The 26,144-nt window shown below is 42.3% G+C and overlaps 1 protein-coding gene across 1 annotated transcript in view; it reads left to right on the top strand.

Annotated features, from left to right (window-relative positions):
• DSCAM (DS cell adhesion molecule) overlaps positions 1-26,144 on the top strand; it is an 828,718-nt gene that overhangs the window by 555,872 nt on the left and 246,702 nt on the right. The window contains exon 11 of the mRNA XM_054468799.2: positions 17,309-17,482. Within this exon, the coding sequence (XP_054324774.1) occupies positions 17,309-17,482 (174 nt within the window). The remainder of the gene's footprint in view (positions 1-17,308; positions 17,483-26,144) is intronic.

Genomic DNA, 26,144 nt, shown 5'->3' with positions numbered 1-26,144 from the left:
TTTAGTAGAGATGAGGTTTCACCATGTTGGCCAGGCTGGCCTTGAACTCCGTGACTTTTTAATGTCTGTGTAATGTTTATTGTAGTACATCAATAATTACATTTATCTAATTACTTTAGTTAAGATTGAGTTCAGCCACTTAAATTCACAAGGGTTTATTTTTCTCATAAGAGGACTCTGGATGTCAACAGCTCAGGACTAGTTTGTTGGCTTGGCTAAGTCATCAGGCACCCAAACTCCTGATGTGTTAGGAAGAGTTCTGCCTCTCCTAACAGCATTCTTCATCCTCAAACGATGGCCACCAAGCTATAGCGTCAACTTCCTTTCACATTTCCCTGTGGGAAGAAGAGCAAAGGGAGATGGCTGCCCCTCCCACATGAGTCACCTCCCTTTAAGGTCCTTTCCAGAAGTGCATCACAGATCAATTTTGCCAGCATCTCTCTGGATCGCTGGCCAGGTCGCCCCTGGCTATAAAGGGTCTGTAAGCTATCATGGACATGTGTGTTATTTTCCTAAGTCAGAGGGGGTGTTGGATACTTGGCAGCTGGATATCTCCAACACTATTGTTGAATGTCATATTTTTGGGTTTTGCCAGTTTTTCTCTTAGAAAAATATCATAAGGGGCCAGGTGCAGTGGCTCACGCCTGTAATCCCAGCACTTTGGGAGGCCAAGGCAGGCGGATCATGATGTCAGGAGATCGAGACCATCCTGGCTAACACGGTGAAACTCTGTCTTTACTAAAAATGCAAAAAAATTAGCCAAGCATGGTGGCGGGCACCTGTAGTCCCAGCTACTTAGGAGGTGAGAATGGCATGAACCCGGGAGGCGGAGCTTACAGTGAGCCGAGATAGCGCCACTGCACTCCAGCCTGTGCAACAGAGCGAGACTCCATCTCAAAGAAAAAAAAAAAGAAAAGAAAAATATCATAATGACTTCTACCACATTTATCTTTGTATATGTGTTCATTTATCCCTGGGGATAAATTTCTATAAGTAGAGTTGCTGGCTCAAGGAGTAAATAATTTTTATAACTTTCAATATGTATTGACAATTTGCCAGCATTTTATTCATTTACACAACTTACCTGAGTTTGCAGGAGTGTCTGTCTCTTATAACCAAAATAATACTGGATATTAGGCTTTTTTTTTTGACATTTTCCAATCTGATAGAGAAACACTGTATATTGTTATTTTAATTATGCAAGCAGTAAATCTATTTCTTAAGAACAATTTAGCCTTGCTTATGGAACATGTTTTCTTTCATTGAAATGATCACTAAGAGCTGAAGTGCAGCTCCCTCATAAATGACAAAACTGTATAAACAAAACGGATTCAGCTTGTTTCCTTGAGAGATGCAACAGTTTAATTCAGGAGAGGCAGAATTCCAGGGTAAATCACTGCAGTTTAAAGGTAGCTATTGTAGAAATGAAACAATCTTTGCTAAAAAAAAAAAAAGTCATTACATTTTTGACCTTGGGTCTAGATACACAAAGTCTAAGACATTCAGTTCTCTTTTTTGATTTATTTATTTACATGAACAAATGAGGCCTCTTGCCTAAAAGAGATTTTTTTTTAAAAAAAATCAGGGCTTCATTCTGAGGTCGGTCTCATCTGTACTCCCAGAAGCCCACAGCTTAATGCCATTCTCTTGCATGTATGTCACTTATACTGGAGGGAAAATAGTTTCAGTGGTTGTCCTGAGGACCAAGGCCATCTCCTTGTTACCTGCTGAGAAGCAAAGAGGGACTGCAAATGCGAGAGAATAGATGATGCATCAGCCTGGGGGCTGGCCTGGGCCTCCTTTGCTCTCTCTGGCTGTCCATAGAGTCTCTGACCTCCAGGGAAACTTGGTCGTGGGAATGTCCAAAAATAAGAGTCAGAGCGTGCCTGGGGGGTGATGCTGGAGAACAATGGGGAGTAGTTTGCATTTAAAATAGCATTGCCAGCATACCCCAGGAGTAGGGAAAGTCTGAGGAAAGACTTGAAGACAGATGAGTCCTGTGCTCCTGTCCTCCGAGGGAGAGCGGAAGGTGAGGGGCCAGCTAGTTCCCAAGTTGGGAGTGGGGGGCGAGGCCGGGAGGGTGATGCCTGGAATGATCCAGAAACACCAAGGAGGACATTACAGCTGTGGCAGAGTTAGTGAAAGGAAGTCCTGGGAGAGAAGACTCCTGCACTGAGTCCCCATCAGTCATTGCAAGGACCTGGCTCTGCCCAAGTGGGGAGTGGGTATGGTGAGCATGAGAGTTGTGATAGTGATGCGGTCTCTTCAGCTGCTGCTGTGCTGAAGCCAGAAGCTAGGAGGCTAGCTGGGTAATTGGAGAGAGATGGTGTGATCTGCCTCGTGCTTTAAAAGCATCACACTGGCATGCTGTTTTGAAAGCAGACTGTGGAGGACAGGAATTTCAGCTGGAGAGCTGTTCCGAGGCCTTGGCTGGGATGTGGCCGGGACCAGGGTGACGGCAGTGGAGGAGGGACAAATAGTTGGATTCTGAATGTCTTTGAGTGATGGATTTACTATGGGTGTGACCGAAAGGGGAGAACCCCAGGCAGTGAGGAGAGTGGAAGTGCCGGTGACAGACAAGACGACTCTAGGAGGGCAGACCTGGGGCTGGGATAAGATCAGGGTTTTGGGCTCCTCTCTTTGCAGATACAACTGTCAATTTCCAGGATAAGCAATGATAAATTTTCTAAATATCCTACATTTTGATGAATATTTTCTACATTGTCAGAGCTTAGACCCTCTATGTTCTGTTCTGCAGCCATATGCCCAACTTTTGCAATTGCCAGTTCGGTGTTAGATTGATTTTGTGCTCAGTACTAGTTATTTGGACGTAGTGAAGAATATTCCAACCTCTTTCTGGTTTGCAATGGTTTGTTCCTTGCCTTTTTACACCCAAAGGACAGATATTGGCGGCTCACACTATCTCCTTGGAAGGAGCACAGACCGCCTGATTTCCCTGTAGAAGGAACTTAATCTTTTTGGTTTTGTGCACCAAAGAGCTGACTTTGAAGTCTGGTAATTTTTTTTTTCTTTTTTTATTTTTGTGATGGAGTCTTGCTCTGTCACCCAGGCTGGAGTGCAGTGGCACGATCTTGGCTCGCTGCAACCTCCACCTCTGGGTTCAAGAGATTCTTCTGCCTCAGCCTCCCAAGCAGCTGGGACTATAGCCATGCACTGCCATGCCCAGCTGATTTTTGTATTTTTAGTAGAGATGGGGTTTCACCATATTGGCCAGACTGGTCTCGAACTTCTGACCTCATGATCCATCCACCTCGGTCTCCCAAAGTGCTGGGATTACAGACGTGAGCCACCGCACCTGTCCTGAAGTCTGGTAAATTTTTTTTGGTCTATAATTTGTGTTTTCCATTTAGGAATTTTCCCATAGATGTGGTGCATCTATTTAATATGTAGATTCAGGTTATTTTTAAAAATATTTTTCCCATGAATTGTATCTCTAAGTGTTCTCTTCCCTGCTTTCATTTTCTTCTTCAGGGTCTCTGATTGTGGTTCCATAGGATTGCCACCTAGTCTCTGTAGCTGTCATTTTCTCTCTGGTTTTTTAACTCATTGATTTCCATTTTAATTTGTTCGATATTTTTCCATTTCTGTTCTCCGTGTCTTTTCCCCAGCAAGGTCTGTTCTTCTTTGTGCCCACTCTGGTTCTGCCTTCACTGCTGTGAGTTTATATTTTTTCTCCTTCTTTCTCTCCAGCTCTGCCAGCTCACAGTTTACCCTTCTTCAGCCATGGCTTTATAGGCAAGTGACTGTTTTATTTACAGTCTTCATCTAAGTCATGATACCTGGTTTCTTGTTCTGTTTTTTTCTTCTATTTTGCTTATTGTATCTTTGCTAGGTCTTGGCTTCCTTTTGCATACAGTAGCCCCAAGACCCCCAGGGGATGACTGAACCTTGGGGAGCACCAAACCCTACATATACTATGAGCTTTCCTACACATGCATACCCCTGATAAAGTTGAATTTATAAATCAGGCACAGTAAGAGATTAACAAAAATTATGAGTACTAGAATAAAATTATTATTACAATATACTGTAATAAAAGCTATGTTGAATGTGCTCTCTCTCTCTCAAAATATCTTATGAGGCTATACTCCCCTATTTTAAGACTGTAATTGACCTCAGGTAGCTTAAACCATGGAAAGTGAAAATGTGGATGAGGGGGAACTACTGTACTTACATTTGAAGAAAATCCGTGTCCCCAGAAAAAGATTGTTTTGTACAAATGCCTGATTCCTCAGCTAACCCTACTTCTAAAATTCTAAGCCACATCAGGCCTGGGGAAGTGCCACCCACACCCACCTGTACACACTGTTTTCACTGATGGAGGCTTTGCTCTCACCTGTGACCCACTCTGCTGGGACTTCTGAAGTTCACAGCAGTGGCCCTGATTCCCTCATCTTCCTGCATGCTCTTCTGCTCAATTACCCTGTTGGTTGCCCATTTACCCATTCTGTAGTTGGAAGTTTAGCTATTTTCTCATTTCATAGGAAATAGAGGTTACACTTTTCTAGGCTTCTCTCTCCCATTTGCGTTCACGTTGTTCCCAGGAAGAGAAGAAGACATGCTGGTTTATGCCTCCATCTTCAAATATGAAGGTCTATTGTTTATATACAAAGGTTCATTAAATTTGAACTCGGTTTTAGTAAAATAAGTAAAGCAGGAATCTAGGAGGAGAAGTAGAAATCATCAGTTAGGAGACTGGGCTATAAGTTCAAACCCCAGCCACAATACAACCCTGTCTGGTTGTGTGACTGCATGTAAATTACCTACCCTATAGGAACCACAGCATCCTTGCAGCTGAAACAGATAAAATAAGGGGATAAATGTGATGATTTAGTAAGATGACTCATAGAAAGCATTTATTATGGCTTCTGGCACATAGCCGTTAGTCAATACGTATTAGCTATTATTAATATCATTATTGCCATTATCATGAACTTACATGGTTAGCCATTTGTCCTAAAACCATTTATTGAAGAGCCCAAACTTTTTCATTTGCGATACCTTATTGTCTAAGGGGAAAATGTGAATACTAGAGTCTGTGTTTCAGCCTTCTCTCTGTTAACACTCAATTGCCTGTTCAGCACCATACGTATTAGAAGTTTATCTCTTTCTATTTTAATATCTGTTTTGACAATACTCCCCTTGTGACTTTTATTTTTCAAAAATGTCCTTGCTTTTTCTGCATGGATTTTTGCTTGCTTGTTCCTTCTAGATGCATATTAAGATAACTTTATCAAGTTTCAAAAAAATCTGGAAAATTTGGAGGATCATAAATTTAAAGCTTAACGTGAAGAATGCTGATGCATTAGAATATTGAGTCTTCCCAGCCAATACCATGGATAGTCCTTTCATGTATGCAAGTTTTTCTTTTATAAACACTAATAATTTTATTGCATTCTTTCCATTTGTCAGTGGTAGTGAATTTTTATAAGCTACAGCATCTGGTTTTCTTTTGTCCTCCTTGGTTTTCTGGGTGGAAAGGGGTCAAGAGCTTTATAGAGCCAATCTTTGTTGAGCTTGTCCTTACGTAGCTGTCCACATCTCTGTCTTCTCCCAGCAAGGGTAATGCTGTTCTTAATTTAGAGGAGTTTCTAGATTTTCCCCACTCTGTAGCTCATACAAAGGGCTGCAATGGGAGTGTGACTCTATTTCTTCCTGTCTCTCTTGAGACTGTCTTTCTCCCGGCCCCTTTTCCTGTGTCCTTTCTGCTCATTGTAGTTTCCCCAACTCCATATTTCCCTGGAGGCTCCAGAGAATCCACCACTATTTGGTGCACACACAGGTTTGCTTTTGCTCCTCCTTCTCCTACTGTCCCCAGACAAGCTGCTGGAGGCTGTCACTTCTGCACTCACCACGCACAGTCCCCCAGAGGGCCTGGCTGTCCGTTACCACTAGGGCCCTAAAAGCACCTTCTTCTGCTCAGTGTCGGCCCCCCTGGAGAAATCCTCCCCTGTGGTTATAGACTCATCACAGGGGGCAACAGGAACTTGATTCTTTTGTTGAGAGATTCATAGAAATAAAACTAGGCACTCCAGACAGTTAACTGAACATTTTCATGCAAGATGGAGGGGAAAACACATGCTGTGCAATACTGGCCAAACTGCTCAGGTGACCCTCTCTGGAGTCCCCTCCTACTTTAGGGGCATGCCCTGGAATGGCTTGCCTTGATCCTGCCCACAACTTCCCTCCCAAGGTCCAGGGGACATCCCTGGGACCTTCTGTAGTCCTTATGGCCTATGTCTCAGAAGACCATGAGAAATATGTGGGAAAGGACAAGCCCAAGTCCCTCAAGCAGGTTAATTTTAGAGCAGGTTTTCTGCCAACACCAGTTTCAGATCTCTCTGGTGAGATGACCAAGTCAGTCCCTTCCTCAGCAGTCAAGAGAGGGCTCACACTGCAGATCACACTGCAGATCACCTGTTAATCCCACTGTGATCACACTGCACATCATACGGCAGATCACACTGCAGAAGACACTGCAGATCACCTGTAGATCACACTGTGGATCACACTGCAGATCATGCTGCAGACCACCTTGAGATCACACTGTGGATCATACTGTGGATGACACTGCAGATCACCTGCAGATCACACTGCAGATCACACTGTGATCACACTGTGGATCACACTGCAGATACCTGCAGATCATACTGCAGATCACACTGCGGATCACACTGCAGATCACACTGCGGATCACACTGTGATCACACTGCGGATCACACCGTGGATCACACTGCAGATACCTGCAGATCATACTGCAGATCACGCCTCAGACCACCTGTGGATCACAATGCAGATCACACCGTGGATCACACTGTGAATCACTCTGCAGATTACACTGCAGATCACCTGTAGATTACACTGCAGATCACTTGTGGATCATACTGTATATCACACCAAGGATCACACTGTGGATCACACTGCAGATCACACTGCAGGTCATCTGCAGATCACGCTGTGGATCACACTGCAGATCATGCTGCAGACCACCTTGAGATAACACTGTGGATCGTACTGTGGATGACACTGCAGATCACCTGCAGATCACACTGCGGATCACACTGCAGATCACACTGAGGATACCTGCAGATCATACTGTGGATCACACTGCAGATCCACCTGCAGATCACCTGCAGATCACACTGCAGATCTCACTGTGGATCACACTGCAGGTCACACTGAGGATCACCTGTGGATCACACTGCTGAACACACTGCAGGTTGTACATTCAAAAGATAAGTCTGGAAAGAAGCAAATTATCAAGAGACAGAAATTTGCTTAAATGAAATTCTCTTTTGTTTTTCCTCTGGGAAAGCAGGGGATTTATATTAAAATAGCTCAATGGGGAGCACGTTCATAGGGCCCAGTTGAGATGATACTGAGTTTTCAGGTCCTCCGAGGCTTCTCCCCAAGTTCTGGTCCCTTTGTCCTGCTCTGTGTGCCCTTGCATGTTTCACTCTGCCCCAGCCTTGTGCCTGAGTGCCCCCAGGTTCAGCGTCCAAGGCATTTCGTCTCATTCTTTTTTTGCCCCTGCTGCCACTCACTCTGACCTTGAATGCCAGTTCCACAGGCTTTGCTCAGACAAGTGTCTCTTTTGCATCCCTGTTCTGGGAAATTGGGTCTCTGCATTGTCTCTGACCCTTGTCTTGGTCATCTCCTTGGGACCAGTAGCTCCAATCCTGGCCCTGTCTTAATCCTCTTAGTGTGGATCACCAGAATAAAACTTCTGACCACAAGCCTGACCTGGTGGAGGCTGCTGCCATCCCACTGTCCCACCTCTGCCTGTGCATCTGCACACCATTCAGTGCTCTCACCATGCCCACTCCTAGACTCACCATTTGTCCTGCTCTGTGTTGTTTAGAGCACCCCAAGCCTCCACACCCATGGTTTTGACCTCTTCCATGTCCTTGGTTTCCTGAAACAGCAGTGATCCCCTGCTCTGCCCCAGTGCACTCCTCTGATCCAGGCTATCAAGTCCTGGCTCTCACCCAGTACCCCTGATTCCCAATTAGGCGATAAAATGCAAATATTGAATTAATATGGGGAAGAATTCAAATAATCCAAAAAGGAGAAGAAGGCAACATCTCTCTATGGCACACATGGTAAAAATAAACCCAAGTTCAAAGTCCAATATGGATCCCTCATGCACAACAAAAGGAGCTCTGCTTGTGTGTTGTGTGTTCCCTAAGAAGAGACAAGGGGCCTCACAAGGACATAATGAGTTCTTGAAAACAAGTTGTAAGCTGAACAGAGAAGGAGAGTGTTCCACATATTGTTTTTTTTTTCTTCCTTTGATGGTAGGAAAAAACTTAGCAGAGAGAAAACCTTCTGCCGTCCTCTGTGCTACCCTAATTGGCATCTCAGTGGCCCTGGGAGCTGCTGCAGGACCTCTGCAGGGTCCTCACCTAAGGAAGTGTAATTACCCTGAGCCTTGGTGGAGCCACCAGGACAGTCAACCCCGGGGCCCATCTTGCTCTTCCTTTCTTTATTTTTCAGCACTCCTCCATCTTTCCTCCTCATTTATTTCCTAGGAAACTTTCTAGAAGCCTTCTTCTGGGTATAGGCAGCCACACTGAAGACAAATGTTTGGGGGGCTCTTGCTCCAGGGAAATGGTGGCTGGAGACCTTGAATGGTAGACACTGCTGCAGGGCTCCTCCCAGGAGCAAGGCAAAGCACTGGTGGAATCTGCATAATTGAGCCACCTCAACCACTTCCAATATCACATGACCCCTTGACGAATGCTGAATTGTGTTCAGTTCATGGATCAATTATCTGATAAGTGAGTGAAGGGCCAATTCCCTCTGGCTGATAAAAAAAGGATTCTTATGTATTAGTTACATAATTACGTATTAGTTACAGAATTAGATGTTGAAGTGCTAGTGGACTAGCAAGTTGTAACAAATCCTGATTAGACACTAATCTAGACCATGAAATTTCCATTGTTTTCATTGGATAGCGTTCTTCAACATAGAAATGAAGGTATTAAGGAAAGATAACTGGATTGCACAGTGGACACAATTATGTGCAAATTTACAAAAGAAGTAACCTGGATGGTGTCTCAGTTAGGGCATGGTGTGGTGTGTTATCAAGAAGGGATTTAATAAAGGCAATCATGGGCATGCAAAATCTTTTGAAGCATGGACAAACTGAGTGGCCCTTTAAGCACTTGAGAAGTGCAGTAGGAACTATGAGATGCTTCTCCCATCACTGCTAACAGCTGCTTCTAGTGCTCAAGCAGTGATTTGTAGTTCTCCCACAGGCAGCCATAAACCTGATGTTTGGGGTTGACCCATGCATCAATTTGCTGCTTCTAAAGCAAAATAATGGCTTTTCCACCCTTGCACCTTCAAAATTGTTTTTAAGTGCCTCTCACTGGTAAAATGTAAACCAGAATCTAGTAACAAAGGAGCCAGGGAATGTAGTTTTCAGGCTTTCAAGCCCTGCAATTTAGGGCGGAGTTTAGAGGGAAAGTGGTAGTGCTAAAGATCAACATACAGCATCTGACACAACTTTCAGTGTTATAAATATTACCTGCACAGTGGTGGAAGCTTCTTTCTCAGGGATTGGAAATAGCTCTCTAGCCTGGAACCAAGCCAGTAGTGTCTCAGGACTGTACCTCTGTCCACTTCTGGATTCTTCTTTGTAACAGAACTCTTCAGCACTCCTTTACTGAATAAGCATTGTGTTTCAGCTACTAAACCTTATTTAGGTGCAACTGCTGTTGCTATTCTTGCTTTTTCTCTTCTCTTTCCATTGCGACCTCTATCTTTTTACCCAATGCCTTCCTGCAATCCCCCAACTATTCTCAGAAAGGATCCCCCCCTTCCTGAAGAAGAAAAACAAATGCATTCTTGAAGAAAACACCACTCTCTCCATAAGGATGAAAGGGATTATGTTTGATTCCTTGGTGAGAAGAAAACAGCTTACCGCCTGACCATTGTTGTGCAAACCATTGGTGAGGCTAAGGAGACCTCCTTTCCATGGTCCTGCAACTCTTCAGTCTTATTTCACCCTACAAGGGGACCTCTCTGGATGAGCTCATTGACCAAGCTCTCCTCGCATGCAGGCATTTTACCCACATTCATACAATCTTGTTTCACTTTATGTGCACAACAATCCTACATCATATGTAAATGGATTATTCTCCTTATTCATATATGATGAAATTAAGGATGCAGAGGAAATAAGCCACTTGCTGTAAGGCATGGGTAGTTTCAGAGAGCATGAGAACCTAACCCTTTTGACTCTTAGCCAAGTGCCCTCTCTACAGACCAGCAAAGACTTAACAGTGAAGGAAAAAAAATGAAACAGTTTTCTTATTTGCTGCTGCCTTCAAAGTGGGCTCATTTGGTGACAATCAGCCATTCTTTTTCCACTGTCCCCATACTCTCAGTCCCTGTGAACACAGCTAGGCATATACTTGCAATAAGTAAGAAAGGTGACCCAGTATTAATATATCTAGCAATTCAGTATGTGCCTTACATAATGCTTTAACATTTTATTTTCATGTAACGGAGCATTGAAATTGTCCCCACTTGACCCCTGCTAGCCACAGAAAATTGACAGTGTTTTAATTAATGACTGCTGGTTGCCGCATTGTATCTTCTAGCTAATTACCTAAAGTGCTTACCTTGTGCTAAGAAGATTACAGGATTTTACATATTGATGCTGTGGGTTAAATTTTACTCTTTAGAATAAAGATGAATCTAAAGTAGATGACTGATAGATAATTCTGTCAAACCCTGGTGAAGTCTACTTCCCTCAAATTAAACAAATGCTAACTCTTGGAACTGTAGTCCTCATAGTAGATGAATCAGTTGGCAGTGTGTTCACTATTATTCCGTTTAGTAACCACAATTAGATCTTTAGATGCAATAACCCTTCAACTTAGGTTCATTTTTCTGATGAAGAAAAGATGTAATGTTTTCTTAAATGCATGTGAAACTTTATTTCTATCTTCATTAGGACCTTTTAGTAATAAAGAAGCTTACCTCAGTCTAGATAGGAATTAACAGATCATCCTTTTCTGCTATTTAATTGAGACAACTTAGCATTGTAGTTAATTTTATGTTGTGATTCTTTAATATAAATGTTTCAACTATTACAAGCATGTTTCTGGTGAAGATTATTTAAGAAAAGGAAAAAAATGTGTTGTTGACATGGATATTCATGTAAATTTTTCAAACCATACCAGCATTTTATTTGATTCTCAGTTTCTTAAATACAATTTTATATAATTTGAAATTTTTAGATTACCTATCTTATGGTTATATTTTTTCAATCCTATATTTGGTTGAGTTTTCAGGTTGTGTGTATTGGACTAAATCTACTCTCAATTTGCAGTCAACTTTGAGAACAACATTAATAGCCTTTACTGATTTTCAAAGTGTTTTACAAATTTAAGCACTTAAATAAAAGTTGAAGGCTTTTTCCTTAATTTTAACTTCCAATAAATCTATTATCCTCACACTAATGAACACAATATCCACAAGAAGTAATCTGATTATTTATAAAAACCAAATTCTTTAAAAATGCAGTCTAATTTTATAGGAGAAAAAACATGATTATCTCAACATATGATTTAAAAGTAGCTGATAATATTCACCATCCTCTTCTGATTAAAGCAACAAGAACATAAAAAGAGTTTTGTAAAATAATTACATAGAAACACTTCCTTATAACCCAAAGTGCTTTGGAAAATGAAGAAAAAGACAAAAGCCCGGTAGAAAAATGGGTAAGGGATAAATGGGCTGTTTACTAAAGAACAAATACAGATGGCCAATACATTCATGATGCTCAAAATTATAAACAAAAACAAACAAAAATACAAAAAAATCCGCCAAAATGTGCAAATTAAAATAGTGATGTATAGTATTGATGCAGATTTAAAAGATTAATAGCATACATGTATGAGGAAAAAATTAACCCTCAGCTAGCACTGAAGGAGATAACATTAGTACATTTTTAAGGCCGTTTATTGTAAATACAGTAATATATTTTAAGATTTCAATATGTATCACCTTTGGTCCAAAATTCTTCTCCCTGAATTAGGTATACGGATTGCCTACCACTATATATTTCTCCCTACTGATGGACTGATTGATGACTGGAGACGTTCGTTGCAACATGGTCCCTATTCTTGTGGAATGGGAAAGACAGCCATATAATCTTAAAATTATTAAATAATTAAAAACAGAATGTTAAAAAGCACAACAAGGTTGTTTGCTTACTATGAGCCATACCAATACATAGTTCAAGAACTTTAGTGCTTCTACCATCCTATAATGAAGGTTCTATTACTATTTCCATTTTACAAGTTAAGAAGCTGAAATATTATGTAACTTATCTAATTTTACACGTTAGGAATCTATTGCTTTGTAACAAATTACCCCAATTTAATGGTTTAAGATAGTATACATTTAATAGCTTCCCATTTCTGTAAGTCTGGAATGCATGTGTGGCTTAGCTGAGACCTCTGGTTCACGGTCTTCCCAACACTGCAGCCAAGGGGTTGGCTGGGATGCAGTCATTTCAAAGCTTACCTGTGGGAGGGTCTTCTCCCAAGCTCACTCCTGTGATGGTTGATAAGCTTTAGTTTCTCAGACTGTGGACTGAAGACCACCCCCCAGTTCCTTCCCATGGGAGCCTCTCCACAGAGCAGCTCACAACATGGTACCTGGAATTCCCCAGAGTTAAGACTGAGCAGGAGGGAGAGAGGGAAGAAGAAAAAGAGATGGGAGTCATGATCTTTTTAGCCATAGCTCCTCGCCCAGTATTTGTCACAGTACAGGTGCTCAGTAATTAGTAAAGTCCATTTGCATAAAAACGAAGGATACATTATTTTATGTTTAGAAAACATTAGAAAGTCCGTAATCTCTCTGAAGGCATTTACTTTTTTACTGTTTGAATTTTTGACAAAAAATTCAGATTCCCTAATCCAAAATTCTCATGCTTTAAAATCCAATAAGTAAACTAGTAAATAGCTTTCATTAATTATTTTTCAGAATCAACCACTCTTATACTGATGTATTTATTTTTTCTCAAGCATTTGAGGCCAAGCACAATGGCTCGTGCCTGTTATCCCAACACTTTGGGAGGCTAAGGTGGAAGGATCAATTGTGGCCAAGAGTTTCAGACAGTCTGAGCAACAAAGCAAGACCCTATCTTTACAAAAAATTTTTAAAGGCCTAGCAGGGTGTGGTGGTGTCTGCCTGTATTGTAGTCCCAGCTACTTGGGAGGCTGAGGGGGGAGGATTGCTTGAACCTGGGAGTTCGAGGCCACAGTGAGCTATGATGGTGTCACTGCCCTCCAACCTGGGCAAAAGAGCAAGACCCTGTCTCAAAAAAAAAGGCACCAAATCTTCTGTGAACTTTCATATGAATTAAGGTTTTTTTTTTTTTAATTATTATACTTTAAGTTCTGGGATACATGTGCAGAACGTGTAGGTTTGTTACATAGGTATAAACGTGCCACGGTGGTTTGCTGCACCCATCAACCTATCATGTAGGTTTTAAGCCCTGGATGCATTAGGTATTTGTCCTAATGCTCTCACTCCCCTTGCCCCACCCCCTCACAGGCCCCAGTATGTGATGTTCCCTTCCCTACGTCCATGTGTTCTCATTGTTCAACTCCCACTTATGAGTGAGAACATGAGGTGTTTGGTTTTCTTTTCATGTGTTAGTTTGCTGAGAATAATGGTTTCCAGCTTCATCCATATCCCTGCAGAGGACATGAACTCATTCTATTTTATGGCTGCATAGTATTCCGTGAAGCATATGTGCCACATTTTCTTTATCAAGTCTATCATTGATGGGCATTTGGATTGGTTCCAAGTCTTTGCTGTTGTGAATAGTGCTGCAGTAAACATATGTGTGCATGTGTCTTCATAGTAAAATGATTTATAATCCTTTGGGTATATACCCAGTAATGGGATTGCTGGGTCAAATGGTATTTCTAGTTCTAGATCCTTGAGGAATTGCCACACTGTCTTCCACAGTGGTCAAACTAATTTACCTCCCACTAACAGTGTGAAAGCATTCCTATTTCTCCACATCCTCTCCAGCATCTGTTGTTTCCTGACTTTTTAATGATCACCATTCTAACTGGCATGAGATGGTATCACATTGTGGTTTTGATTTGCGTTCCTCTAATGACAAGTAATGATGAGCTTTTTTTCATATGTTTCTAGGCCGCATAAAAGTCTCATATGAATTAAGTTTTAAATTATCTACATTATACAAGTTGCTGCTATAATTCTGAATTTTGTACATTTTGATAACTTATTTCCAAGGAGGGAGCATATTTAGGGATAAAAATGGTTGTCCTTTTAGTCTCACTTTATAAAATATTCATTAGCTCGAGTGAGGAAAACATATTGAAGAGATAATAAAATACTGTTATGTTTTTAAATGTTTTTATCCCTGACTTTGAATTCCTTATGAAAAGAAGAATTTTAAAAACTTTTTCTACTTAGAACCATTTTATGAAAATTCATATTTTAGATATGTAATAAAGAACTAATGCAAACATGTGAGTTTTGTTAGTAGATGTTCCCTCTTCTAAATGTACAATTATCCTACATTTACATTTCTCTTAATTACCTTTAAATCAGATATCAGAAAACTATAGGCCACAATTCGCATTTGGCCCACATCCTGTTTTTGTTTCTGTAAATAAGTTTTTTAGACTATCTTATTTCCTCATAATGATCACCAACATTTATCACTATATGCTAGGACAAAGATCAGTTCTTCTCGGATTCAGTATTTTTGAAGACTCCTCCTCCTCCTCTTCCTCCTCCTCCTCCTCCTCCACTTGTTTTAGAGACAAGGTCTCACTGTCACCCAGGCTAGAGTACAGTGGAGCTCACTGTAACCTCAAACCCACCTCAGCCTCCCAGAGCATTGGGAGTAGCTAAGACTACAGGCATGACCCAACATGTCCAGCTAATTTTTAAAATTTTATAGAAATGAGGGCTCACTCTGTGACCCTGGCTGGTCTCAAACTCCTGGTCTCAAGCCTTGCCCCCACCCTGGTCTCCCAGAGTGCTGGGATTACAGGTGTGAGCTATCATGGCCTGCCAATAAGTTGTTATGAAACACAATCATGCTATTTTGTTTCTGTATTTTCTATGGCTACTTTCATGATTCAGTGGCAGAGATGAGTACTTGTGACAGAGACTGTATGACCTGCTGAATTTAAAATATTTACTCTCTGGCCTTTACAGAAAAAAGATTACCAACCTCTTTCTGAAAATGTTAAGCATTTTTATTCGTGAACATGGTATAACTCTCTAATTATTTAGGTCTTATTTAGTTGTTCTCAACAACTTTTACAATTTTCAGTGGGCTGATCTTGCACATATTTTGTTAAATTTATTCTAAATATTTTATGGTTTTTTGCCGATATGCTTTCTTTTTAATTTTTATTCCCAATTGGTTGTTACTATTATACATAAATAAAATTGACATTGATTTTTGTATATTGATGTTGTATCCCATGACTTTGCTAAACTCATTTTATAGTTATAGCAACTTTTTTGTTTACTCTTTTCGATTATCTATGTAGAAAATCATGTTATCTGTCAGTAAAGACAGTTATATTCTTATCAATCTACATTCATGTAATTTTATTTTCTTCTTCTTATTTTTCTTTTTTTCCTTTTTTTTTTTTTTTTTTTTTTGAGACCGAGTCTCACTCTGTCGCCCAGGCTGGAGTGCAGCGGCGTGATCTCGGCTCACTGCATCCTCTGCCTCCCAGGTTCAAGCAATTCTCTGCCTCAGCCTCTCAAGTAGCTGGGATTAGCAGGAGAATCACTTGGACCCAGGAGGCAGAGGTTGCAGTGAGCTGAGATCGTGCCACTGCACTCCAGCCTGGGTGAGAGAGCAAGACTACATCTCAAAAAAAAAAAAAAAAAAATTCAGGTTGTCGTATGTCCCCTCTAGCAGTTCCATTTTGATGGGAACCACTTGTTGTAGGGATTCTACTTGATCTCCTTATTCAATGTGAAAGGTCCCCTTAGGTACCTTATCAATTTCTCTCGTCTCTTCAGTGGGGCTAGAGAAAAGTTACTGAGAAATCTAAACCAGAAACACGGGAAAGGAAGGCACAGCCACAGTCTCTGCCATTGTGAGCTCGAGTGAGACCAATATACAAGCTGTCATTAGGGTATGGAGACAGCAGGAGGAAGTGTCTCCCATCCTCCTGTCCTCAGATGCAAAGTCTGAAGTTTCCTGCTTGAGGCCTGTGGAGACGTCTGACTTGTTCAGCTGCCGTGTAGGTACTTGGGCCAGGAAGCTAGCACCTTCTCTCTAGAACACATCTTTGGCCCAAACGTTGAGCTTCCTCCAGGAAGATCCTCATCCCAGAGCTTTCCCCTCAAGTCCCCAGATACTCAGGACAGAGAAGAAAAATGCCCTGGGAGAGTCTTTCAAGGCCTGAATCCCATTCTCCCAGCCCACCCAACTCCTCCAGGCAAGAAGCAGGCAGCATGGCAGGTTCATCCAGTCACCATCTTCCCAGAACTCTTCTAGAATCTTCATAATCTGTTTCATTATTTCTAAAATCCTTTTTTTACACAGTTGTATATAAATCCTTCATATGAATCATATCACATTCATTATAATAGCATATCGTATCTGTGCCATTCCCTCCTTGCATGGAAGCACTCTGAGGAGAGAGGTGTTTTAATTCTGTGCTGTCTTACTGCACTAATCTGATGTATTTATTTAAATAACATTAAATGATATTAATGGTGTATTGTGTTCCTAGACCAGAATATAACCACCCTTAAAGAGAAAGCTGCAATATTCCTATTCTCTTTGTAGCCTCAGACATGTGCAGTGAGCAAAGACTTCAAATGCCATGTCCCTGGAGCACTCCTTGTTTACATTTATATTAAGTCCCTGGGAACACAAGGAATTTATTTAGCACCGTGAGAGTTGTCTGCTTCTGTGGTTGTTCTACTGTGATTTCTTTGAATAATTTATCAGCTACTTAACACTCATCAAATTTGGCTTTTTATGTAGAGAAACTATCTGTAAGTTCTGTTAATTTTTATCTCAGAGTCTGAGATACTGTCATTTTAAATAAATGCTTTTCTCTCTAAACAAGAATTTTAATATTGGAGGAAAGAAAGAAAAACCTGGTGTATCCCGTGACTGCCTTATGGGATCAGTGTGAAGCGTCTGGTGCTTCTCTTTATGAATCTCGGTGTACTTGAACTCATTGTCTTCCCATACTTACTCTCGTTTGCATCATTGCTCCTCTGTCTTTTTCTGTCTCAGGTGCTGGGGTTCCCCAGTTCCAGCCAATTGCCCTAAATGGCCGAATCCAAGTTCTCAGCAATGGGTCGTTGCTGATCAAGCATGTCGTGGAGGAAGACAGTGGCTACTACCTCTGCAAGGTCAGCAACGATGTGGGCGCAGACGTCAGCAAGTCCATGTACCTCACGGTTAAAAGTAAGAGAGAAGAAATGCTTCGTTTTACCTAGTTTAAATACATAGGTCTCTGGGGGCTTCCTTTTTCAATTGTCTCCATACATACCTGTTTAAAATCAACACAAAAGAAAACCCATTGGTGTGATATAGCTGGGTTTAAAGTTTTGTTGTTCTGGAAACATGATTGAAGAGGATGGTAAACATCCAGCCAATTGTTGACAGCGTGCCCAGGGCTCCTTGTGTGTGGAGCATGAGCCACATTCTTCTCTTCCTTTGGTTCTCACAGCCATTGGTATGGGCTCTGGGCAACCTAGCAGATGAGTAGGTCTCTGCCTTTAACACCCACATTGCTACCCTGTTGATTTTCCTGTGGAAAAACCCAATACATGGTCTCAGATGTGCTCTTTACAAAGCCTTTTGTCATGCATTTTATTATTTGCAAGCTGGCTTGTCCATGGATTTCCTTTTAAGGATCATTTTAAAATCAAGTGACTAGCAAACAACTACAAGACAGAAATGTGTAAGACTAGGCTTAATGCTGGTGCTGCTGGCCCAATATATAGAAAAAGGTGCCTTATAATGAAATTATTTTCATACATTGGTAACTGGCAACCAAGGAAAGGATATAAAGTGAACCAATTTTACTGAGTTGTGCTTATCAACAAATGATGGTGCATCTACTTTACAGTGAATGGCTTATGCCCATTTATGGAGTTTTCCATTGAATGAACTGTGATTTCTTCTTGATTACAAGGCTTTATTCAGACTCCCCTCCCACTTTTTTTTGAGGCAGAGGCTCACTCTGTTGCCCAGGCTGGAGTGCGGTGGCGCCATCAAAGCTCACTACACCCTCGAACTCCTGAGCTCAAGGGATTCTCCCACCTCAGCTTTCTTAGTAGCTAAGACTACCGGTGTATACCACTGAGCCCAATTATTTTTTTTTAATTTTTTGTAAAGATGAGGGTCTCACTTTGTTACCCAGGCTGGTCTCAAACTCCTTGCCTCAAGTGATCCTCCCCTCTTGGCCTCCCAAAGCCCTGGGATTACAAGCATGAGCCACCATGCCTGGCCCTTGGATTTCCTCTTTTTTTTAACTTTAATTCTGCTATAGATAGTTTGGAAAAGTCTCTACCGTATGATTTATTAGAAGAATGAGATTTAAAAGTGGCATTCAGGGGTGTGTGTATTGGTGTGTGTATGATATTGAAAGGCTAGCTAAACAGACAAGTATCCATCCTAACTCACGAAGAATTTATTTTAGTTAGTCCGCTGTTTCCAACAGAACAATAAAAACATCCAAGTATTCATTTATTAAACTTTTATATTGTGAAACGGATTATAATTATGAAATGGGGTTGTTTTAGAATATATTTTGCACATACTCAATACCTAGTTTTTGACTTTTAAATCATATGCTCTGGAGGAAATGATGTGCAAGAATTTGATAACAAATTGTGGTACTGTTTAAATCCAGAGCTGAAATGGTAATTTTTAAAAGTTATAAATTGATGAAATAATATGGAAACCCAAAATCTGAGGAGCAATGTTGACCAGAGTTGGTCCATCTTTCCCCAATGAAAGGGGTGTATTTTGCAGTTATTTTAATAGATTTTAAATGCATAAGACAATTTTCTAGTCCATAAGCACATATCTAGGACCCAATATATATAAGACCCTATGAAGGATACAAGTACAATCAACCATGGACCTTACCCTCATGAGTGACAGGCCTCATGTTTTGGAAGGGAGATAACCAGGAAGAAGATAGAAGCCACTGATTATAATGCAGGGTGAAGAGTCACGTGGATCATGTCTGTGACGTTCAGAGGAGGATGGAAATGTCGGCTTGGGGGAATTAAGAAAAGCTTCATTGAAAATAGGCTTCAAGAATGGACGACGCCCCCACATGTCCTCTCTCCAGATCTCGGTACTCAGTGGTAGTTGTGCAGCATCAGGGAGGACTAAGGAGATGAGGTGGCCCTTGCCCTCTAGGAGCTTTTTCTCTCTGGGGATAATTGAGTGGGTATATGTCCAATTCCTGTCTGGCAGAATACACAACTGGTGGAACAGAGCCCAGAACACCAGGGTGCATGGAAGAGGGTATGATTTGCTTCTGTTTGTAGAATCAGTGACCGTGTGGAATGAACTAAATGTCTGTGTCCCTTCAAAGTCCATATGTTGAAATCTTACCCCCAATGTGATGATATTAGAATCTGAGGCCTTTGAGAAGTGATTGGGTCACAAGGGGGGAGCCCTCAGGGATGGAATTAGTGTCCTTATCGAAGGGACCCCAGAGAGCTCTCCTGTTCTTTGTTTCCACCATGCGAGGATATACAAGAAGGTGGCAACGTGGAGGAGGATGCTAGAAGCTGCTCCTGCTGGCAGCCCCATCTCAGACTTCCAGCCTTAGAACTGTGAGGAATACATTTCCGTTGTTGATAAGCCATCAATGTGTGGCACTTTGTTACAGCAGCCCCAGTTGACTAAGAAACTACGGAATGAAAAGCTGCAGCATCTGAGTTCAGTCTTAAAGACACAAGGGCCTTCAAAAGGCAGGACCGTTGAGGCTAGAGAGGGTATTCCAGGGAGAGGAGGCAGAGAAGCCAGATACAAGAAACTGAAAGACTCCAGGCAAGAGTAACTCTCTGTTCGAATGTTCCACAGTACATGGAGGAGATGGGAGAGGAGAACATTTAAAGTGAACACACTTCAAAGAGAGATGATAGAGTTGGCCGAATTTTAGATTCTTAAACTAATACAAGCTAGTCATGGATAGGTGGATTTAAATAAGTTAAATGCACCTCTTCATGACTGTTTGTATTAGTTTATCTCTCTGGGCCTAGAAAATAGGAAGAACTATGCCATCTTCATAGAGTTACCATGAAAATTAAACAGGATAACACATGTGAAAACACATTGTAAGACATAAGATACTCTAAATAAGTATTCCAATACATACATAGATTAAATGATTCTTTGGTTGGAAAGAAAGAGAAAATATATATTGATGGCACTGTGCATACGAGCATTTCCAGAGTTATTCTGAAAAAAATTAAAAGGCCACAGGCTAGGAAAAGGGAAGAAGAAAGAGGACCTCCATGGCCCATGGGGAGGTATTTTCATCCTTGTCTAATACTCATCCAAAGCTCAGCCCTGGAGTGGTGTCTTTAGAAACTCTAATGGCCAATGTCTTTTGCCTAACCCTGGTTGTTTAAGAACAATCAGTAAAGTGTTTTAGGATCTCAAACTGAAAAAAAAAATACATATAAAGGAGAGTTTACTGGTCTAAATAAACACATTAAGTACTCTCCCCTTTCTATAAGTCATTTTAAAAAATGGACTGCAAATATTTCTAAATTCCATAGGGGAGACCTTGCTGTCTAATTAGATGACGTCAGGAAATTAAGACAGCTGCTCCTGCAGGAAGTCTGGACTCCCAGGATGGCCTGGTGCTGGCTGTAAACATAAGTTAAAGATCCAAACTCTCCGGATGGGACCTGCTTCTGGGGGCTCACTGTGAGATCCTGCGAACCCTGCACGGATGAGTCTCCTATATGGGAAATTTTCTTACTGCTTTCAAGAAACATCGCTCCAAAAATAAAGCATTTTAACAATGAACACCCACTACACACACACACACACATCTTTTTGTTGTTGTTATTGAATCAAGCATAAGGCAGCCACAGGCAAAGAAGGAAGCCAGCAAGCATGTATGGAATTGTCATGGAAAGCAATCAATGGGATGGAAGGTCACTGCATGCAAATCTTTCCAGCTCTGTTGGCGTTCCTGCCTGTGAGTCTACACTGTCATCACCATTCTGGTTTATGTTTTACCCAAAATAATTATCATGTGAGATAACGATTAGGAGCCTTGGCAGAAAAGGCAGAGGGAGTAGGCTCTGCTTGCAATCAAATTTGGCCTCTGGTGATGCCATCCTGCCCTATGCTCCAGGCCGATCAGGGGCTGCAGAAACTATGCCACTTGTGTGCCCCTTCCCCCAACCAGGAACTGTTTGAGGCCCAGGGAATGACTTTATGTTAAAAAAAAAAAAAATAGCTCTGTCAATCGAGGAAAATAATGAGACAAGTCTCAATCATTTTAGGGTATTTATTTACCAAAGTTAAGAATGCTCCTGGGAGACAGGTCTATTCCTTTCTCCGAAGGTGATTTTGAGGGCTCCAAATTTAAAGGGGAAAGGACGAGATATTGAGAAGCACACAGTTTTCACATAAACAAAAGGGGCAGAGGAAAACTGTGGGGAATGCGCATTTTACATAACACAGACAAAATGGGGAGGGGAACATTCAGTTATACATTTGTGTCTGGTGGGCGGAGTGACTGCACCTGTAAAGATAAGCTATCAAGTTGCATGGCCATGGGGAAGTTTTAACAGCTCACCAGGAATTTCCTTGTGGGCAAAATATGAGGGAAGCGTGTAGCTTTTCATCTTGTAGCCATCTTGTTTAGGAACCAAAAGGTGGAGGCAGGTTTGCGTGACCCAGTTCCCAGCTTGACTTCTCTGTTTGGCTAAATGAGTTTGAGGTCCCAAAATTTAATTTCCTTTCACAGCTCCAAAACCCACTGAATCTCTTAAATGGATAGCCATCCCTAAGGTTTGTCTCAGGTGCCCAAATTACATCCTCCCCGCTCCCAACTTTCTGCCACTGGCTGATCTGAAGCCTCGTGTTTCCGGGAACACTGGTTTCAGCGTGAACCTGTGGCCCACAGTGAACAAGCCGCTCTGCTTTTGTGAGCTGCTCTGCATAGGTCCTTTCTGATCCCTGCATGCAGGACAAAAGAGCACCGCTTATCAAACAGGAGCAGGCGCTTCCCTGGAGAGTCAGTTACTCTTGGAATCTAATGAACCCCCAAGCTCCCAAAGTTAGCCCGTGGGCTGTAGTCCAGCCTTGGTAATGTGGTCTCCCTCCTCCATGTTGAATCCAGGAAGGTCTGTGGGTCGCTATGCCCGTCAGATATCTGTACTGTCAGAATGCAAGTGCACACATGTGCATGCACCAGCTCACTCAGCTCTGACCTGACCGTCCGCAGGGTCTTGGCTATTTCTGAACAGATCTCCATGTTATGATTTGACCTCAGGCCACTCTCAAGCCCTGCCATTGCCAGGGCAGATATGTTGGGCCTGACATATAATAACCCATCTCCTTTTCTGTTGAAAACATGTGTATCTATGCCTGGATAATCCATAGTCAACCTCTTTTACTTTCTGCCCTCACCCACTCCCACCAGGACCCACAAATCTTTATACTAACCCCTAATTAGCTAAATGGAAATCTCCAGTCCCAGTAGCATTGCTCTGTGATACTTGTTGGAGGAGGAAGAAGTCCAGCCCCAAGCTACCCCCCATGGTGAAGCTTTGGCCACCTTGAATTAACCCAACATGTTTCCCAGGCTCCTTATGATCACTCAGTCTGCTGAGCCAATCACCTCCCACCAAGCCCCTCTTCCAACACTGGAATTAAAATTGAACGTGAGATTTGGGTAGGAACACAGATCCAAACCATATCAATCATCATTTCTGAATTATAGTTTAAGGCCTTCCCAAACATGACAAATTAGTGCCTGAAATAGAATATGAGGTGTCCCAGGTTTGAGAACACCCAGCTTATGCATTTTCCTAAATTCAGTCACCAGCACCCCCAGCAGTCCTCCCCCAACAATTTATCCTGCACGTATGCAACACTCAGATCCCTCCTGCTTCCCTCTCAAGTCCAGTTGCCAGATACATCTGCAACTTTGCTGGGAGTTTTTCCAAGGAAGGAGTCTCCCGCAGAAGCTTCAGAGGGACTGCAGCTGTGCCAGCACTTTGATTTTGCACTTCTGGCCCCCAGAATTGTTATGAGAATAAATTTCTGGAGGCAGAAGCAGAGAATGGAAGGAATCCAGGGAAAGTAAGTGTGGTGGAGGGGATGCTGCTTAGTGAAGGAAACCCCTCAGCAGCTGCCACGCCCTTGGTAGGGCGTCCTGAGCTCCACCCAAACATATGCATTTCACTTCCTAAGTCAGCCTGAAGTTCCACCAGCTAAAGATTCTCTGGGGTAAAAAAGGAATTTGTAAAACAGGAGGGTCCATATAGTAGATGCAATTTGTTCCCTGCTCCAGTTTCAATTTCCCTCCTTTCTCTGTGCTAAAAATTGAATTATTTCCCGTCCACCCCCTAGATTTGTATGTTGAATTCGTAACCTCCAGTACCTTATGTGACCATATTTGGAAATAGTGTACTTGCACCTTGCAGATATAATTAGTGAAGATGAGGCTCTACTGAAGTAGGCCAGATCCCTAATCCAATATGACTGGTGTCCTTATTAAAAGGGGACAATCTGGATGCAGACACAGATGGAAAACATAGCTGGGCAAAGACAGAGATTGGAGTTATGCTGCCACAGGCCAAGAGACACTGGGCAAGGCAAGGAAGGGGTCTCCTGTAAAAACTTCAGAGGGACTCCAGCCCTGTCAGAACTTTCATTTTGGACTTATGGCCCCCAGAAAGGTGTGAGAATAAATTGCTGTTGTTTAAGCACCCCAGTTTATGGAACTTTGTTACAGCAGCCCCAGGACACTGTACAGTCAGTGACAATAGAACTCTTTTGCAGTCTTGTGTTGGAGGGAAGCCCACCACAGGCCAGATCACCTGCCTAAGCAGGAGAGTCCGAATCCATCAAAGCCACTGGGTGTGAGCCCTGGCCAGGACCCATCAAAGGCAGCAGCTCCCTTTGATTTAAGGATAGGCAGACAACCAGAATTTGCACAATGAAATGTAAAAACAATTCTTTTGAGGAGTTTCTGGAGAAGATTTCCATATTCTTAATATGGGACTCTGCAAAAGAAGTTTATCTCATTTAATTCTTGACCCCATGATGTCTGACAGTACATGAGATCACCTGGGACTTTATTGCCTTTGCTCTCTAGGCCAACATGGGTCAGGGTTTTTGCATTTGCAGCTGGAGGCATCCAAACTAATTAGGTAAGGAGAGAGCAGCATCTCCAATTCATGGAGTGCAATTCAGCCACGGTGTTCCCCTCAGTAATCCTGCTGAAATAAGTGGCCCTGGGGGAATGAGGAGTTTGATCTGGATTGAGAAGCTATAGGGATTTGCAGTACATGCTTTGGGCTGGGGCAGAACGGCTCTGTGGGAGGATAACTGAAGGTGGATGGCAGCACTGGGACCTGGGCACTTATGGTGGCTTACAGCAGGGAGGTCAGTACCTGGTGAGGGAGGTTCTCCTGCCTCAGCTTCCCGAGTAGCTGGGATTATTATAGATGCCTGTCACTACACCTGGCTTATTTTTATATTTTTTCAGCATAGATGGGGTTTTACCATGTTGGCCAAGCTGGTCTCAAACTCCTGACCTCAGTTGATCTGCTTGCCTTGGCCAAGCTGGTCTCAAACTCCTGACCTCAGGTGATCTGCTTGCCTTGGCCTCCCAAAGTGCTGGAATTACAAGCATGAGCCACCACAGCCTTTTGAAAAATGACTGGGGCCAGTAAAACTCTTACGTTTCCACTTCACTGTTCTCCTCCTCCTCCTCCTCCTGCCTCTCCTCCTCTGCATCCTTCTGTTTTGAGGCACCTTCTACCAGGCAACTAAAATATTATTATTTTTTTTTACTTTGGGGTAATTGCGGCTACTTCAATGTTTTTCAGTTGATTTAAGGTCCTTCTGTTCCATGGCCTTCCCCTGTGGCCAGTGGCACCAATGTTCTGAACCCTCAATCAGCCGTTACCTTCCACACTGGCATCTGCTGAGAAGTCTGACTCCCATTTGGTCCTTGGCTGTGGGGTCACTGCTTAGCTCCTTGGAATCTCCTCCTGTCTTCTGGGTGCCCCTGACCAGACCCACCCATTTGCCCATCAACAGGGTTCACTGAGTGCTCCCTAGTGTCAAGAATTGTTCTACATCCTGCGTGCCCTGAATAAGACCAAGTATTAGTTCACCGTCACACAACACAAATTCCCTTGAGAAAGACGTGCAGACGGGTATATAACATAATGCCTGGCAGAGGATACGGTGATATAAGAAACCAAGGTGTGCATACGTCTTGGAGAAAGCATTCCAGGCAAATGAATTAGCAAGGGCAAAGGCTGAAGGGAGAAATTGGTTATGTCTGTGGAGCAGCAGGGACCCTGTTTGCTTGGAATGTATATATGTGTGTGTATTTGTATATATTTGTGTATATATGCATGCATATGTTTGTATATATACACATACAGTATACATAGACCCACACAATCCAGATTTTTTTTTTTTTTGAGATGGTGTTTCTCTCTTGTTTCCCAGGCTAGAGTGCAATGGCACGATCTCAGCTCACTACAACCTCCACTTCCTGGGTTCAAGTGATTCTCCTGCCTCAGCCTCCCAAGTAGCTGGGCTTACAGGCACCTGCCACCATGACCGTCTAAGTTTTATATTTTAGTAGAGATGGGGTTTCAGCATGTTGGCCAGGCTGGTCTCGAACTCCTGACCTCAAGTGATCTGCCTGCCTCAGCCTCCCGAAGTGTTGGGATTACAGGTGTAAGCCACCACGCCCGGCCCACAATCCAGATTTTATGTTATATAGTTATGTGCTGCATAACAACATTTTGGTCAATGATGGACCACATCTATGACAGTGGCCCTTAAGATGGAGCTATAATGGTTAACATACATCTAATGTATATGATAA

Source organism: Pongo pygmaeus, chromosome 22 (assembly GCF_028885625.2).
Source record: "Pongo pygmaeus isolate AG05252 chromosome 22, NHGRI_mPonPyg2-v2.0_pri, whole genome shotgun sequence".
Taxonomy (NCBI): domain Eukaryota; kingdom Metazoa; phylum Chordata; class Mammalia; order Primates; family Hominidae; genus Pongo; species Pongo pygmaeus.
Note: the sequence above shows the minus strand (reverse complement) of the source record. Positions and strands in the feature narration are given on the sequence as shown.